General features: G+C 36.9%; 1 protein-coding gene across 3 annotated transcripts in view; it reads left to right on the forward strand.

Moving 5' to 3' along the window:
- Positions 1-18,490, forward strand: part of DENND1B (DENN domain containing 1B) — a 149,484-nt gene that overhangs the window by 39,400 nt on the left and 91,594 nt on the right. For all 3 annotated transcript variants that reach the window (XM_032696453.1, XM_032696455.1, XM_032696454.1), the window contains exon 3: positions 594-637. In XM_032696453.1, coding sequence (XP_032552344.1) covers positions 594-637 — 44 coding nt within the window. The remainder of the gene's footprint in view (positions 1-593; positions 638-18,490) is intronic.

An 18,490-nucleotide genomic window follows, 5' to 3' on the forward strand; every position in this document is an offset into this window, starting at 1 on the left:
AGGCTAAATAACAGTGATTATTTTGATAATTAGCAGTTTATAAGAGGTTAATGAAAACTTCAAGCTATTATTGAAATGTTGGTTTTAAATGGCTCTGAACAGAAAATATTGAAATGTGGTAGCTCTTCTAAACTCTTCCTTGAGAATGCTGGTTACATTGCTACTATCTTTAAAATCACAAAGGATGTTTTCCTGCACTTTATAAAGATCTTTGTTTTCCCTTCTTATAATTTTATCCTCTTTTTTTCCTGGGGAGGAAAGAGATTTTATATCACTTTATTTCTTAATTAAATTAAAATGTAAAAATTGAACATGTGCGTAAAAAATGAAGTACTCAAAGATGAAAGAGTTGAATATGAAAATAGTTTGGTACATCATAACCTGCTACCATATGTAAAAAAATAAACATACAGTTTCATAAATATGAAATAAGTCTTTTTAATAATCCAGTATCTTCCTTGGTTTTTAGATACATTTTTGGACTTGCCTCAAAGCTTGACGCTAAGCTGACCCTCTCTTTAATATTAATGTACTCTGACTGTAATACTCTGTTCCTTTGCCTCTGATTAATGCTGTCTGTCAATTATTTACAGATCCAGTGGTACTGTGGAAGTTCCCGGAGGACTTTGGAGACCAGGTTGGAAACATGAGATTGAACTTTTTTTTTTATGATAGAATAATAATAAAAATGCTCTCCTATTCAGCTGTGAAGAGGCAGATGCTAATGATAAGAGGGAGGAAGTCTTCACCCAACTGGTGGCTTGGTGATTAGATTGCCTTTGTGACAGGAATATGCAATAGCAGTTCTGGAGCATGGAATGTCATGCTAATTCTCTGTATCACCTCATTTTTGATATGTAGAATTTTATCAGGTCATGCTGTTGGATGTGGTGGGTTTTTATCTGTTGTGGTATTAAAAATGTGGAAAATGTATCAATAAAACTTTGCCAAATGTTGATGTTATAAATCGTTGTCACAAAAACCATCAGAACAAAAAAGTTAGAGCTGCCCATGTATGCCCTTTTAATGTAATCCTGTAATCCTTTCCAATGCAACATTTTAGATATTTATTTAATGATATTTTAGAGATACCCTTGTTATTTTCATGGGAAAAAAATAAATCCTCAGACCCTTATCAGAGACTGATCTAAAGTTCCTGATTTTGAAAGCGTGAAAATCCAGTGTTCTATCTATAATTAATCCTCAAAGGAAAGTTTATATATACAGGACTGATGGATTTTTTTTTCACTGTTTTTAGTGACAGCCAGCTATTAATTATTTTGTTAGGTTTTTTGCCCCATGACTATTTTATTTAAAATTATTAATATTAAACGTTAATGAAATTCAATTTTGTTATTTCAGCAACTTTTACAGGAGTTTCTTACATTGAAATATCTTTGTTTTCATAAAAGAAAATACAAATGCTCCACTAAATAGAGTAAATATCTCAGTCCCAATGTCTCTTTTTCCTCTTGTATTTAGACTGATATGGACTCAAACATATTCTTCATTGGTAATATCACCACAATGGATGATCTGGCAGTGTTTTTGTACAGTAGATGTTGATAAATTGTTGATATTTTTTTTGTTTGTTTTTTTGAAATCAATAATACAAGATTCTATAAAGACAGCTATAAGGTGATTCATGATGAAAGGAATAAATATACAAAGATAGAAGGTAGGGAATAGCATCAGTCAGAAGCACATGCAGCCTGTAAAACAGTGACAAATGAGCAAAGTGTACTCTTGTATGTTCTTAGCTAGGCATTCAGCAAGTTTTGTAATTATCCTGGCTGCAGAATGGTCGTCTTCATTGTCATTTAAATTCTTTTTTTTCTAGTTTGTTTTGTTCTCTTTCTTTTTCCCCAAGAACGACTTGATCTTAAGGAGAAAAAAAAGGAGAAAAAAAAAAGAAAAGAGAAATTATGTATGAAGAAAAATGGGAGCTTATTCAGCAAGTCGAAGGTTATTCAGAGAACAGCTGGTGTAGAAAAATGATTAGAAGATGAAGCCCACTAAAGACTGGAGGGGAATCGTACAAAGATGCAATAGACATACCTAATCTATAAAAACCAGAGGCCTCAGGCGGCTCTCTGCCTTTGGGCTCTGAAAAACCTATGCCTGCTCCTTGTGCCTCGACCTTGTAGGGAATCTAGTGTTTCAGGTAAATTGCTTGTGCAAACAGTATGTTTTAATCCTTCTCCTTGCAAGGGAAATCTTCCTACCAGATTCAGTGGATTTGAACAGAATATGTAGCAGCTTCTATAGCAAACCCCTGAGCCAAGTCACTGAGTGAAACCAGCAGAAACCTCCTGTGCGCATGTGTGTGCGCGCTGAACTCGGTGGGTTTGGATTGGAGATCTGAGTATCTGCCACTTCTAATTTTTATATTGTTAGAAACCAAGAACTCACTAAAACTATCAAGGCTAATTTCCATTAAAGTTTGTGGGGAGAATCTTAGGAAAAAAAAAAAGAAAAGAAAAAAGAATATTCTCCATCCTATTTTCCAATCATTTCTATTTTAAATGTAAAATGTGTGAGTTAGTTTTTGGATGTATCCCAAGGAATCATCTTTCCTAAAATTGAAGGGCTGTCTGTTTGCACAGTGATGTGATAACAGTGGGCAAAATATTTTCCTCTCTTCCTGAATTTTTCTACAGTTTATCATGTCACCTTTTTGTTGCTTTCATAATGCAAAGAAAACTTGTCTAAGCCATTTTGATATATTCCTCCTCTTTCTCACATTTGTCCTCTAAGTATGCTGAACTTTCTAGTGTTTACTCATCCCTAATCCTCTGTTATTCTTGTCCTCTCCATTTTCTTTTGTGTTGGTCAATATTCTTCTTTTGGTCTTTTTTTTTTCTTAAATGTTGACTTTCCAAAATCATGTTTTGCAAAACATCCCATCTGTTGTGGATGAGATGTAAAAATTACAGTTGATCAGGAGGAAGAGAAGATTGGGGATTTGTCATAATCTCTTGCTCATGCACAGTCCCTCAAGTAAAGGAAATATTAAGGCATGATTTTGGTACCATGAAAGAATTTGCAAGATTCGTTGTTGATTTTCTTATTTGCCAAGGCTGCAGGGAAACCACTTATTTTATATCTGGTAATTCTTAGGTGCCAGAATAGGAAGGAAAAGAGAAAAACACAGAGTGGGGAAAGAATAAAGGTAATACTTCAAGGCAGGAAATGAAAAATATTTTTCTTTGCCAGGAGTATTTCAGAGAGTGGATTTGCTTTTTTTTTCTTTTAATTTTTTCTTTATTTTTTGGTGGTAGGAATAATTCCAATTTTAGTAACTCTCAAAACTATGAATGAAAAAATGAGCTTGTACTGGGTAGAATTCAAAGGACAAAGAATCACACTACTGTTTCAAAGAAGATCTTTATTAAAAACTACCCCAAAACCCAAAAGAACTAATCCATTTGAGACATCACAGAGTTACAATTTAGTGTTGTACTGGCATTAGTGGTATAAACATGAGTTTGACAGTGTTGGAAAAAGTTCTGAATAAACTCAGCACTGTAGAAAATGAGTGAAGATTTCTGATTTGAGCATATATATGTCTTCTGTGATTATCCTCACAAGCTTTAGATTTGGATAAAGAATGAGTTGTAGCCATTCAAATGACTATTTTTTTTGTTTAAAATATATTTTGAATTTATATGCCTAGAGGCCCTGTCTTGCAGTATGTTCAGAAAAACCTTGTGCTTAACAAAATTCTCATGATAAAAGATATGTTGTTTTTAATCTTGAAATTCGTATTTTGTTTATTCAGACTGAAAGAACTAGAGTTTAATTTCAGCCTTGCAAGCTCGTTTTCAAACAAGTCTGTGCAGAGAAAATATTAATGCTATGATACCTGGAAAAAAAATCCAGTTGTTTTTAAGAAGAAAGTATTTTTTAAGGGTTTTAGAAAAGCAGCCCAGATGAAAACAACACCTTGGCTTCCAAACTGAAATACTTCATAACTGTTGACAAAGAAAATATGTATTTCTGCAGAAATTAATGTAGCCTGGCAGAACTGTGATCTGCTGACGCTGGCTTGTCTCCTCATGGCAGTGGAGTGAGTAGCAAAGCCTTATTGATGTCAGATGTGTCCAGGTGCCTCCAGTATGGCTCTATTAGTAGCTGTTCTGCAAATAAAAACACTGGCACTCCCAGTAACCTCATTGGGTTGAAACATTCCTGGGATAAGAGTAGTGTTGGCACAAGGAAGAAGGACAGCACGGTGCCGATAGAAACAGCAGGAGTTAGTGACTGTGCAAGAGGCAGTGCTGCTTTCTGTGTTGTCTTAACCTTTGAAGCATGTGAAGTCTAACATTTTTTATGAATTTAGTAATTACAGCTATATTGGATGTTATTTTTAGCTGTGTAAGAATTCAGTAGCTTTTCAATCTCACCACTTACGGGCCCAAAGTGACTTCTATTCTGGTAGTTCCCAGAGTATATGGTATCCATTGACTAACTCTCATTCTTTGCCCTTCTAATCGCTTAAAAATTTCTTTCTTTAGCCTTCCATTTCTCTGCTGGTGAAAAACATCTCACCAGGAAGATGATACAAGTAGCTAAAATGACAGGAAATGGTTTTACCAGAAGCCACTTTAGAGTAATACGACGTGTGACAAGGGGTTGTTCACTGAAGATGTGGGTTAAGAAAGAATTGAGGCTACATTAGATTGTTAGTTGTGTTGCAGATTTCATCCTAGCTTCTCTCACTTTCTCCTTTCTAAGAGAACAAGTCTAAATCTGCTTTTTCATGTCAGACTTTTCCCAAACCCTGCAGATGGCATCCCATGTGAGGAATCTCTGCTGTCTCCTATGATGTTGCTTTAACACCCCTTATGTTATTTCATATTTTATATAACATCTGCTTTGTATTTTTAATGTATCACATTATGCAGAAGTCACCATTGAGCTGTAGTGACCCAGCTACTGAAGTCTGATACTATATGTGGAAATCTATTTGATTTTTGTGAAAATATTTGTATATATATATTTGTATATGAAAATTTGTATATAAAAAAGTATAGATATACATGGATGTGTGTGAAATCATTTTAAAGGAAAAATCCTCTGAAGTACTCCTATGTCGGCCTTCCCACAGCAAAGCACTAATTGCACACTTTACTTTCAATGTATGTATTAACTACCGAAAGTTTAGCCTGGCTTAAATAGGCATCTGATTGGAGACAAAGTGTTCAGTTTCCTTCAAGATGGAATATTTAATTGCATAGATTGTGGCAGCAATTACATAAATGAGGTCACAGTGGAAGAGATAATATTATTTTTTAAAATATTTGAATAACAGCACCAGGTTGTTTTGTTTGTTTGTTTATTAAATATTCTCAAGAAGCAAGATAAAATCTGTTGTCTGGGTCAAAACGATGTGTGGAAGACAATAGTGAGATTTTGTGTTCCTCTGTCCTCTCCTAAGGGAGCAGCAGGAGCCCAGGAGGTAGGAGACTGTTTACACTCCCTTCAAGGCTGCAGGCATGCTGTTAGGGGATGCATCTCACCGGCTTTCTGCATGTGATGGCTTTGTTCTTGTGTTCTGATGAGGCATTAAATGCATGTTTCATATGTTTATGCTAACTAGATAGGTGCTTGCTTTGGGTTTTTTTTTGTTTGTTTTGGTTTGGGTTTTTTTTTGGTTTTTTGTTTTTTTTTTTTAATTAGTATATCTTAAAAAGGGGAGTGGGATTTTGTTGCTTGTGTATTTAGAAGTACGATTAATATTTGGGTACATTGGTATGAGAAAGGAGGAGTCAGTCTAATGAGATGGCTGATTTCAATAGTATTTTTGTCTAAATGTTACACATTAGTTTGTTCAGGGTTATTTTGAAATTTGAATTTCTGTGTAACTTTAAGGAAAACAACTAACCCAGCAGAGATGATGGCAACTTGGTGCACTCCAAATGAGCTTTTTCTGGTTGAGATAGTTTTCTGACACTGTAATTTTCTGACACTTTGTGTTTGAAAGACTTTTTTTTATTGAAAAATACTCTGTGTGTGTAAGGCAGCAATGCTTTTTGTCTATGCAAATCACAGCTGATAAATGATCAGCAGAATAACAATCAGAGGTGTATTTATAGTTACTAACTGCACTGTGGGAACAGAAAAGATCTGTCCTGTCCTGATAAATATTCTGCGAAACAACTGCCCATGTAGGCATGCTGGGAACACCCAGAATCACTGAGATCCTTACATCACTCAGGATGTAAGTAATATTCTCAATATTTTTCTTTTAATTCATCCCAACAGAGACAGAATAAATCTTTGAGATGTTTATTTTTAAAATTATAAAAGCCCATACTGAAAACTTGGAACTTTCTTGAAATTTTGAGGACAGGTGGCAACATGAAGTATGCTTGTTCTCAGAATTGTGGGAGTTTTGTTTTATAGAGCTTTTAAGTTAAAAATGTTGAACTTGATCAGCATATGGTACTGGCTAGCCTCATCTCTACCAGCTCTTTTGTTATCTTGTTATTGTTACAGGTCTTAATGACAGTTGTAAGCCATAGTTCTGGATGCAGGGGTTAGTCCACCCTGGGGAGGAGAGGGAGAAACAGCAGTGTGGATTATGGAAATATGAATTGATCTAAAAAGCAGCTCTCTTGTAGCAGAATGGGACTCAAAGAAAGACTGGGGAGAAGCTGGTGAAAAGGCGATGGAATATGATGTGAAAATGATCATTTGAATGCTTTTCTTTTCATTCCCAGCTGCTGTGTTCTGGTGAAAAGGCACGCATTTGTATATCTTAAGGCTGGGTGAAAAAGGGCCAGATGAATGGAATTACGTGTTAGATATGTTTTCATTTTGAGTCAGATAAATTATGTGCATTTTAATAGACTGTATGCATATGTTAGCCATTTTTTTAAATCATACAGCTGTGATATTGGGGGACTGCATTTTGTAGAAATAGTCTCTTCTCTGTTTGCTCAAATAAGTACAGTATTAATATTTGACTGTCCTTCAGATATTCTGTATCAGCCTGTCGAAAATAACTGTTACTGATTTGGCTCATTTCAAAGCCAAATCAGATTCCAGACTTCAGTAATGTGCCAAACCAAAGAAGAAAAAATTAACTGATGGCTGAAATAGTGATGACAATCATTTGGAACGTCTTCCAGAAAGACTGCCAAATTGTCATGTGTGATGTTGTTGTTGACTGACCTCAACTGCCCTCAGAATATTCCAGTCTAATGTCACCTAATTTCTTATTCTGTGATACCTTAGACTTTCTCATTTGCTTGCTAAGTACCCTCCATCCACTTGAGTCTTCGATTTGTTGCCTCTGTTTTACTTTTAGTGTTGCTTTTGTGTCTCGAGCTTACTGCTGCATTTTGATGAATATCCTAATTAGTGCAGCTTCTTTTTATGTTAAGTACTGGATGTAGTATCCCTGAACTCTGGGTTTGGTTCTTGGATCATCTTCTGCCTTTCTTGATGATAGTTTTCTATAGAACTGGGAGACCATTTGAGGTACATTGGTTCACTGTTACTGCTACAGGTATTTGAAATGTCACTTCAAATAATTTGCTTATATTTTGTCAAATAAAATACTCTTCTACATATTGCTTGTGTTAGGAAATGGTCTGGGATCAAATGGTATAAACCAAGTAAGATGAAATCAAGGAACCAGGCAAAGAGTAAGACTTGATGGGACTGAGATCAGGAACAGAAGCAGCAGAGGACTTTGGGAGCAGCAAGAGCAAGGCAAAGGTGATTAGTGGGCTGCAGCTGGAGGGATCCAGACTGCTTGGTTGGGGATCTTGGACCAGGAATTAGCAAAGGTGATCAGAAAGGCAAATACATTAATCCATGAGAATATAGCTATTTCTGGTACTAATTACTTCTGTATAAATTTTCAAAGCATTGTGGATTACTTGGTTGGTAGACTGTATTTGCTTCTTCCCTAAGCAAAGGTGTTGAGTTCCTGGGTTTTGTGTGTTGGTTTCTGTCTGCAATCATTAATAAATGTACAATCAGTAATAAAAAACCCAGATGCGAGAAATAACCTGTCTCTGGGGTTACAGTGCATGTTTATCTCTGTTCTTTATCCTTCAGTAGGCACTAATGGCCACTATTAGAGAAAACACACTGGGCCAGTGAAGACTCAGAGCACTGATTCTTGAATTTTAGACTAAAGCTGGGAAGAGGGAAGACCTCTTTGAATTGATGGAGAAATCCTGCTGTCAGAACAGGATTTTTATTAATTTTTCATTGTGTTGTGAATACCTGGATTGGATTTATGAGTGTCTTCCCTGAGCGTGGGTAGTTTAATTTTTTGGATCATAGCGAAGCAGCTGAAAACCTTGGCTGGTAGCTGCCTGTGGCTTGTATTGCCTGGCTTGCTGGTGGAACCTGCCCCCCTCTCCTCTTAGCTGTTCAGAGTTGGCGTATGCTCTATCTGAGGTTGAATCTAAGCTGATTGACTTAGTGCTGAAGTGGCTGACTGGTGCTCACATGCAGAAACAGCAGCCAGAAATTGTTGCAGAGTAATCTCTAGCAATGAAGCCATCAGAAGCTTCAAGCAGGGAGCTGGGAGGTCTGGACAGGCTCAGCCGTAGGTGAAGTGAATGTATATTGTATATCTTTTTTGGAAAAATAAACCCAACTGTATGTCCACTGCATTTTATTTTTGTGATAGTCATCTGTCTGCATTGGGTAACCCAATTTATATATGTGCTGTATGTGTACATGTATTGGATAACATGCACAAGGGGTACGTTAGCACTTTAAATTTAGGCTTGTTTGCTTGTTCCCTTTCCCTCTTTGGCCTTGGAGTTGTTTCATCTTCCTTCCGTTTTTCAACATGGTTGATAATATCTGAATTTAGCACCGAGAAACTATTACTACAAGTTATTCTCGTTGAGCTACATTGAAGCTTAGAATTTGACCTGTGCTGAACTTAAAACAAGAAATAACTATTTCCTTTATAAAAATATCACAAATACGATTTTATTTAAGAAATTATAATCCTAGGAGGTCTCTTAGAAGCTGATTTCCTTTCTTGATTCCTTTACTTTTGTCTGTAGATTCTTCTAATCCAAGAAACTCAGCCCCCCCCCAGTTGGTTTTGCTACTGTTTACAGCATCATGGGGTTCCCGAATGTCCCCTGCTGCTGACACAGCCATGGGAGCTGGCAGCTGTCTCATGGGGCTGCACATCTGGGGGTGGATGAGCCGAGGTGAGGGTTTAGCTTTTGGACTGTCTCTCCGTATTTATCTACATACATCACTCTCTACTACAGACGTTTTCTCTCGGTGTGGCACCCAAGTTGTTCTTTAACTTATGTGTTACTTCATTTTTTAACTACTTCTGAGTTTCTGAATTGTCAGTGAAATCAGCATTTCATCATGGCATCTGCTGTACCGTCATTTTGTGGAAGAGTCAGTTCTGATTCTGGAAGAGCATCCCCTGGTGTTACAAGACAGTTTCATTCTCCAGTCTGAGCAGGGCAATCCTTGCATACAAGCAACCAACAGAGCTGGTGCTGACCTCTCTGAGTGCACCAGTACTGGGTGTATACTGGGCAGACCAGTTGTTCAGTAGAAGCTTTGTAGGCAAGAAGTGACATCCTATTTAGTTGCAGACACTTTGTTTCAAGACTTGTCTTTTAAGTAACTAATGCAGAACTTATGGAGGAAAAAAATATTTTGAATATATTTGGAACAAAATACGCTTGGAGTTGAAATGAATCTGAGATGTATCAAGTGGCATCAGGAGTAGAGTTTGTCATGCTTGAAATGTTATGATATTTTTCAGTATATTTCATTTTCATGGAAATGCGGGTATTCATTATTTGTAGTGTTCTTTTACAGTTGATTTTCCTTTTATGAAAATAATTTCTTGGTAACTGAAAAGAAAATCTTGCAAATAGGAGCCTTTTGACCTAAGTGTCAACTACACTCTGCTCGTGATGTTCTTTGTTACTGTTTTGTAGACATTTCTGAGACTAAAAACTTCACTTTAAAGCAATCTATTCAATGGGTAGAGTTGGGTATGTTACAAATAGGCTTATTTCTGTCCCTTGCTATCAGAATATTCCAAAGTGGAATTAAAAATCTCACAGATATAGCCAGTAAATATGAACCAGTTTTAATTTGTGCATTATTTTATGGTGGTTATTTTTTCACCCCTGGAGAACATCTGAACAGGATGTGCAGGAGGTTCTCAGCATTGGTACTAAAGGTACATCTTAACTGCTGTTGTAAGCAGTGGAAAATCTGAAAAGTCTTGAGTGAAACAAATATTACTGCTCCCTTAGGTATGCAGGATGACATATGGATTTTTAACCTGACCTTCAGAGACTTCCATATTTGGACTTTAAAAGTGACGTCTACCTTAACTCTAGTTAAGGCAACTTCGCTTTTGAATTTCCAGATAATGTTAGAGATGCTGTCATTGAAAGTATTTATTAATAAAAAACCATTTTTCCCCTACTGCATGATGATAGAAAATGGAGTGTCATACACTGGTGCCTTTTTTTTTTTTTTTCTGGTACAAAATGTGGAGTGGAAGAGCATATTTTCTGTTTTTCCCAACTTTCTGGTATTGCCTAGGGAGTAATGATTTCCCTGACATGAGTCAGGGGAGTAAAGAGAAAGCTGTTTATTGCTGCATGGAATACAAAGATTTCATACGTGCCAGAGCTGTGTGATGAAGTATTATTTATCTTGGTTTTGTTTGTCTTGCCAGTAAATGAGTCGATGGTAACATTTCAATCTACCCTTACTCTAATGAGAACTTCCTCTGGGAAGAAGACCATTGTCAATTTTTATGTTTTTATTATGAGTTCCAGGAAAGTTGAAGGATTTTTTTCCTTAAGCAGGGAAATTTACCTGTGTTGAACTTCATACTGTTTTAACTATTCTGTTCTTTGTAACTGAGCTTGTTATTTTACTGTGAACTTTGATTCCATGTATGCTGTGCTGGATACAACTGTGTCTGAAATAGGCTTTATTTTTATCTGGTTGTATGATGAGATTCAGGAACAATTAGACAAATAGAGATTCCAACATTTTATAACTTAGTAAAATCTCTGCATTTTAAAACTTGCTCTGTGATTGTATAGGAAGTCTTATTTCTTAGTCTTGCAGGATAGTGAGATTAACCATGCCTTTTAAAGTACTCAGGGTTATGTTTTCTTTTTGCAAAGTACCTTTGAAAGATGCTCTAAAAGCAGTAAAATCTCATGTGTACTGCCTGGGACACCAACCTTAGCCTGCTGTACAGGGAAAGAGCTTTCAGTATCGTGTCTCCAGTCAAAGTGTACCACACCCTGGTCATGTCACTGCTCTGGTCTTCAGTGGTTTTATTTATTTATTTTTTTTTCCTTTTATTTTTGTCTGTCTGTAGCATACTGTTTGTTCTAAGTGATGTCGCAACAGTTGTTTCTAAGGTCAGTAACAGGGATAGCTGATTGTCGGATCTCCACTGCCCCCTCTACAGCAGCTACTTGTTTATGGGATTTTGCTTCTCTAAGATCTCAAGATCATCCTGTTACCTTGTTGTCTAGAATCTTTCTGTCCTGCTACCTCATCTGTCTGTGCCCTTAACTGTGCTCTTGTTGCTGTGTAGAGCACAAAGCGGCTAGACTAAGCTACCAAAATCTTCAGCTGCCTGTCTGGCATCCTTCCCTGAGGCATGTAACTGAGTGGAGGAGATAGGGAGCAGAAACAAGAGAAATTAAATCTAATTGAAATTCTGTAAGCGATCTCATCCTCATTTGCAGGTATTCAGCTCCTCATTCATTTTAGACAACAGATATTTTTCTGAATAAGCTTTAGAAAGATGAAAGCACCTTTTAGAGAGCAAGTTGTCAAAAAGGTTTGGTGCTTAAGCATTATGAGCAACCTGATTCTTCTGAATGTCAGTCATTGGGCTGTAGGGCCTTGCCAGTCGTAATTTACATGTGAGCCAACTAAATGAGGTTCAAAAATTGTTCTCAGTGGTGGAGTAGAATTTGTGTTCTGTGGGTCAAAACAATCTACAATTGTAGAAATGTACACCTAGCTCAGTTTAGTGGAATTTTAATCTTGCTTGAATCCATTAGTGACAACTTCTGCTACATGGTCCAGAATCTCCTTCCCCTTTGCGTGTTTGTCAGTGGTGTTATGAACTGTTATATGTCAGCTATATTGGAATAGAAATGTGTCAGAAAACACAGCACTATCCACAACTGACTCTGAAAATCATTAGCTAATTAGAGCAGATCTATTTTTAGGGAGCTGCAATTGTACAAATTTTCTTTTTTATCTTCTGGGATTAGAAGTGTTGCAGCAGGTAGAGCTTAGAGGGCACATCTGTGGGTCCGTGTTTTGCCACCCACACAGCACTGAAACTCCTGTGTCACACAGTAGTGTTACAACCATCCTGTGCCATCATGCTGCAAATGAAATGGTGTGATGTGCACAGGATTTTCGTGGGACTACTCCATCAATATGGCTAGAAAACCAATTAGTAATTGCTATTAAATATTAATTTTCTCTGAAACAGTTTCAGAGAATTGTTCATAATTTGTCTTTTAGATCTAGAGGAAAATCTGAAATATCCAAAGGTGAAAATGCAGAAAGTTAATTTACTGATTGTGTTTCTTTCCAGAGGACAAAGTGGAAGTCATTGATAAGCATGGAAAAGTTTTTTTGTTTTGAATGGTTTATAAAGGTTGGAGAAAGGTGTTGCTTGTGTTGCAGAGACCTTGTTAAGATCACATAATTGTACACCTCTACTTTTCAGCCTCTTCTTCATAAGTAGCCTTGAACACATGGAAATTCTATATTGTCCTTACACTTTATTTAGCAAATATTAGCTAAAATATTTAAAACTGGAGATTTCTGACTTTTGAAAAAAAAAAAAGATGTAAAAGAAGAAGTAAGAAAAGCTATGAAATTCAGTGGTTCATTCTTGCAATGATGAAGTTCTATAACCTTAAGGTACCTTTTAAATTTATTTATTTGCTTCTTAAAAGAGCTTTGCATCTCCACCCTAAACCATTTACATTAAATTTCCATATTCTTCATTGCTTTAGGTGTTCAGAAGGCAGCTGATAGATATTTTTTTCTCCTCCTTCAGAACTACTAGATATCAGTGGACAATCCACTATAGAAAGAGACCTGTAGAAGTTAAAAATAGTTTTGGAGGCCTGATAATGACTTCCATACTTTAGACCCTTTGGATTTACTTGAATGTAATCTAAAATTAAAATTTCTTATTATTCAAACCATTTGGACCTTTCTTTATTGTAGCTACAATTTTCTGATGAGTTTTTAGCAGAGGTAAGAGTTAAGTCTTTGAAATATAACTACTTTTGCAGGCTTCACATGGGTCCCTGCTGTGGTCGTGCATGGCTTCAGAGGAAGGAAAAGCAAAAGTCAGTGGCAAGGACAGAGCTTACCTTTTCATCAGCTGTTTTATGTGACAGCATTAGATCTTCACCTTTATTGAGCCACAATGATGAAGGGCTTAACTCTGCAAGATGCTAAGCAGCCTGGCTTTGATTTAAGAATGAACCTAAATCTGTTCTTAATTCTATGCGTTTAAATATTCCCACTGAAGTCACTGGCTTGAATCAGAAATACCATGACAGTCGTGACAGTCTTAAATCTCAAGTAGATTTCTTGTTTGTATGTTTGGACTGGCACTGGGTGACTGAAAATGATGGTAAGCTATGGTCAAAGAGGAAGATTGGAGAGCAAGGCGAGTTAAGAGTGAAGAAAGGACATTGGAGTTGGAGATGGAGATTTGAGTAGGGTGAACTGGTAAGAAGAACCAAAAGAGAGGCCTGCAATCAGGTGCTTCAAGAGAAGACATTTAAGTGAGAGGTTAGCAGGAAGAGGAAGTTCTAGCAGGAAGAAAATAAGAGTTTTGAAGAAATTATATGAAATGCTAAAATAGAATAGAAAGTAACGTTTGCCAACAAGGTTTTAAAAAAAGGACACTGGTTAATAAAGAAGATATGACAAAGGTGAAAGACTGACAAAAAAAAAAAAGAGAATTTCCCCTTTCATTGGAAAGGGGAAAAATATTGTTACTGAGGAAGAAAATTTTTGAAGAAGTGAGAATAATGTGGGGGAGCACAAAAGTGTTTTGTAACAAAGTGGATGATTATTTGTGCTCCTATAATTGATATTTCTTTGGCTGATTTCTGCCTCAACACCAGATGAAGAAATAAGAATAGATAGATATTTGAGCACTAGTTTATATGAATTATTTTGGTAACCTGATCTGGGATCTGTAATTGGAGAATTCAGATTATCTTGGTTACTGTTTTACTTAGGCTGTTTCTTCCCAGGGTGTCCTGACATGTCTGTGGAATGGACACAGTGTGACTGAGTCTCAGTGTAAGTCTGTCCCTTTCCTTCTCCAGAGATGCTGTCCTTCCAGGGCCAGGAGTTGGACTTCAATGATCCTTGTGGGTCCCTACAAACTCAGGATATTCTATCATTCTGTATTCTATGCTCTTTCCATATGTAGAGTGAATGTGGGGAAGAATCCACCTTCTTGCTTGAGAAGCAGTCTTATGCTGCAAATAAACACAGAAATAGTTGGAAGATAACAGGACTCTCTTTATAAACAGCAGTTTATCTAGTGTTTTTAAAAGTGATTCAGCATTCTGGATGTCTTAAAATATTCCTGTAAGGGAAGATTTTTCCATCCTTTCACACGGATGCCCTTGCAAAAAATCAGGTTCTTTTCCCTCCCCCTTGTGAACTACAGAATATGTTATAATAAGAAAAAAATGCTGGGGGTGAACAGTTGCCTCATCCTTTTAACCTCAGAAATTAATCAGATTAAGCTTCAATACTTAAATATTTCAGTAGTATAATACTTAGTGATGAACCTTATTTCTACCAACTCATCAAGTCATCAGTCCTAATCTACACAGAAAAAGGAAACTGGTTGAAATGCATAAGTTAAAATGCAAAAAGTCACTCATACCTCTGTAGAGATACATTAGTATGCTCATTCTGTAATATATAGCAAATCTGGTGCAATTTTCACATAGAAGCTCTCCCATAGAAGCTGTACCTTCTTCCAGCTGGAGTGAGATCACGTTATGTCTTGTTCAAGTGGAGAAGGAAGAAAGTATCCTCCTAAATCACTGTGTTCTACAATGGAGACTGAACAGCCATGAAGGTTTCTTGTGCTTGTATCAATTGACTGTGATATTCTAAGAAAAAAAAATTCTATCTTTTCTAGTTAATAAGGAATATGGTGTATATCTGGAATCTAACCAAAATGACTAACCAGTAGTTTCATTTAAGGGCAAGATTGTGAGTTACCAGGACCTTTTTTCCAGAAAGCTGGCATATATGAATTCAGAAGCATCTTCTACCACTGTTTGCATTGCTTTATAAAACAATGATACACAGAATTAGCTGCATGGGTATCAAAATAAGCAAGGAAAGCTAAATAGTTCTTACCTTTTAGCCATCTGTAATTTCATCTCAATGTAGACCCAGTGAGCATGACCAGGTCAGGCTGAAGTTGTACAGTGCAGCTGATGAAAGTGAATTAATAAAACCAGTGCACCACAAGCCTGTGGGAATGAAAGTTTCTTCTGCTGTGATATAGGCATAAAGGAAAGATTTTTGTAAATATAATTTCCATTTTTGTTTAAGCTTTTTGTGGGGGAAACAGCATGCTGTAGTTCACATGATATTAATTTTATGATTTTATTTGTATAAGGAATGAAATAGTTAAAGGATAACTTAGCAATTAAACTCAATTGTGTATACCACTGTAGATGCTTGTTTGGTGTTTGAAAGCAATTAGACAATCCTTTGCTTGTGGTTTTGTTTTTTTACATCATTATAATTTTCCCCTTGTACACAATTTCTTTGTGACACAGTGAGCATTTCTAAAAGCACTAATACTGTGTGAACCAAAGGATGGGACATGTGAATCCAGATATTTTGCTTTCTGAAGACTCGTTCAACTTTCTGTCTTCGGAAATAAGCACATATTTTTATGAAGTTATGAATATAAAAGACAATAAAGATATTGTTCTTTTTCTGAGAGTGTGTATGTTGACTCAGGAGGAAGTCCTGACTGAGTTATGGAACCCTGAAAATGATGACCCATTAGGAGACAGAGCTCAAATTTTATTCAGTAGAGAGGTTACTGCAAGTATCAACTGTAATTGTACGCAAATAGTGACTGTGTGTGTGAATATTTATCATTTGCATTTTAAATTTGTCTAGCAGCATCTTGAGGGCATCTTGTTTTCTTCCATTTTAAAAATCTGAATAGCACCTGTAATTAAGGAAGAAAACTGAGCCCTGGAAGCTAGGTAGGACTTCCATCTATTGATCTGTGTAAACCCAGCTTACGCTGTCAGGGGAGAAGCAGTCAACTGCTGAGCTGCTTTGTCACTGACATAAGCCGAGAGAGGATTTTTTTTTTTTTTTGTCTATACTGTTTATACACCAGTCTATAGACCTGCTGGCTGGTTGAATTTTAAAGAGTGCGGAGGTTTAAAGACTTGTCCCCTGAGGGATGCTCCTGCCAGTTGGGAAGCGAGCTGAGGCTGCTCTGCAGAAGTTGAGTGCACGTGTGCTGGCTGGGGAGGGACGGGCGGCGCTGGGGGAGCGCCGGCCTGGGGAACGCTGCAAAACATACCCATAATTTTCAGGTTGTTTAGTCAAAATATTGAACTAATACCTTTGGTTTTTTTGTTTTTGTTTTCTTCTTCTTGTGTGATAATTTATTCTGAGAGAGTACAATGGGGAACATAAATGAATACATTTCCATACCCAATTCTGAGTCAGTGCTAAGCTTACCAGGCAGCAATTAAAATCCTTGGTAGTGAGGAGAAAGTAATTTCCTATAGTGTGAGAATAGGTGCAGATTTAGAAAAAAATCGACATACTATTTCTTTGGAACAGGAAAAAACAAACCTTATAAGCCTGAAGAGAGAGAGTATTTGGAAATGTTTAGGAAATCCCTGAGTTAAAAGTTTTGATTAGCCTGTTCTGTTTGTTCTCTTTCTTTAGAGTTTATTATTGCTATGACTGGAATCCTGTGTGCTTGTTCCTGACTGCAGAAATTCAAAGTTTACCTGCCCTGTTTATATTTTACTCCTTACCTTTCTGCAGTGGGCACTCACAGCAGGCAGGATGGTGCTTGAGCAGTTCTTCTGGAGAGTATTACATGTACTGTTGTTGTTCAGGAGTTAATAACCTTTCCCAAACACAATTGTGGCTTTCATACCCTTTATCTTTGCTGACAAAGTAAAAGTTCTAAAGATTTCTTGAAATCTCTTGTATGACTTAGAAATTATAAAAATGTTGACTTTTTCATTTTGTGCCACATGATGATTTACTGGGGCACATCATATACCTTTGAAATGTTGTAACTAGCACATGCATATTGTAGTCAGTCATCTTTTTTCTGAACTATTCATCCCTTGCTGATAAACTTGGATGGGTTCTTTATGTTTTACGCTATCCACTGAGCCAGGCAAATGTTTAAAGTAAATAGTTGTTGTAGTGTGTAGGAATTTAAATACATAATTTCCCCTAATAGGAGTTCAACGTGCAGTAAACAGTGTTCAGGCTGGAGAGTGCTAACATCTTAGATCAGCTTCTTAAACGCTCACGTGCAGCTCTGGAAATTTGTAATCAATATGCATTTTTCTGTATCCAGAAATACATGTCTGTTGGTCTGCTACAAAAAGGGAATTCTGTAGCTTTGACCAACTGCATTGATGTCTGCTGTTCTGCCTCTTCTTAGCTGAAGCGCTTCACAGGGGGTTTGTTTTCCCAGTTGGGAGCAAGGAAATAAAACCTGGTTTTCTAGGATCTTATAAAAGAATTTTGGGGGTATTTGCTGCTAACTGATCTGGTAATTCACTTTTTAGAAAAAAAAAAAAAGGAAGAAAAATGTTGACTAGTTTGAGAGCATTTTTATATTTTAATTAACACATTTTATTTGCCACTAAACAGCTTCTGAAATAAAATTGTGCAAGAAAGAGTGACATCATCCTTTTAGGCTATGGTACGAATGTAAATCTGGTGGATTTTGCTCCCCCCTGCCCCCCCCCCCCTTTATTAATAGGAAGGCTTGCTTGTGAAACCCAAAGGGTTAATCATATAAATTTCTGCTTTGGACCGGCAGACGATTTCCATCATTTTCAGCGTTTGACTATGGCACATGTATAGAGTTGTTATACCTCTCTGTAATTCATTCTGCTGCCAACTTCATTCCCTTTTCTCTGCCTGCATTTTAATTGAAACAACATTTGTATTTTTGAGCCAGGATCTGTCAGAAGTCCCTGTGGCTAGTCTGTGGTACAAGTAGCAGCAGACGTGGCTTACCCATATGGTGTGGTGCTTCTTGTAAAATCCATATGGCCTTGTTGAAGGGAATCCCAGCGGGGATGTGAAGGGTGTTAATACCCTTCAGGCCAGGCCTTTCCCTCCTGGGGCTTCTGTGGCATTGTCTTTGCAATCTGCCAAAGCACAAACTTAATTCCTT

The sequence above is a fragment of the Chiroxiphia lanceolata genome, chromosome 9, assembly GCF_009829145.1.
Source record: "Chiroxiphia lanceolata isolate bChiLan1 chromosome 9, bChiLan1.pri, whole genome shotgun sequence".
In the NCBI taxonomy this organism is placed as follows: domain Eukaryota; kingdom Metazoa; phylum Chordata; class Aves; order Passeriformes; family Pipridae; genus Chiroxiphia; species Chiroxiphia lanceolata.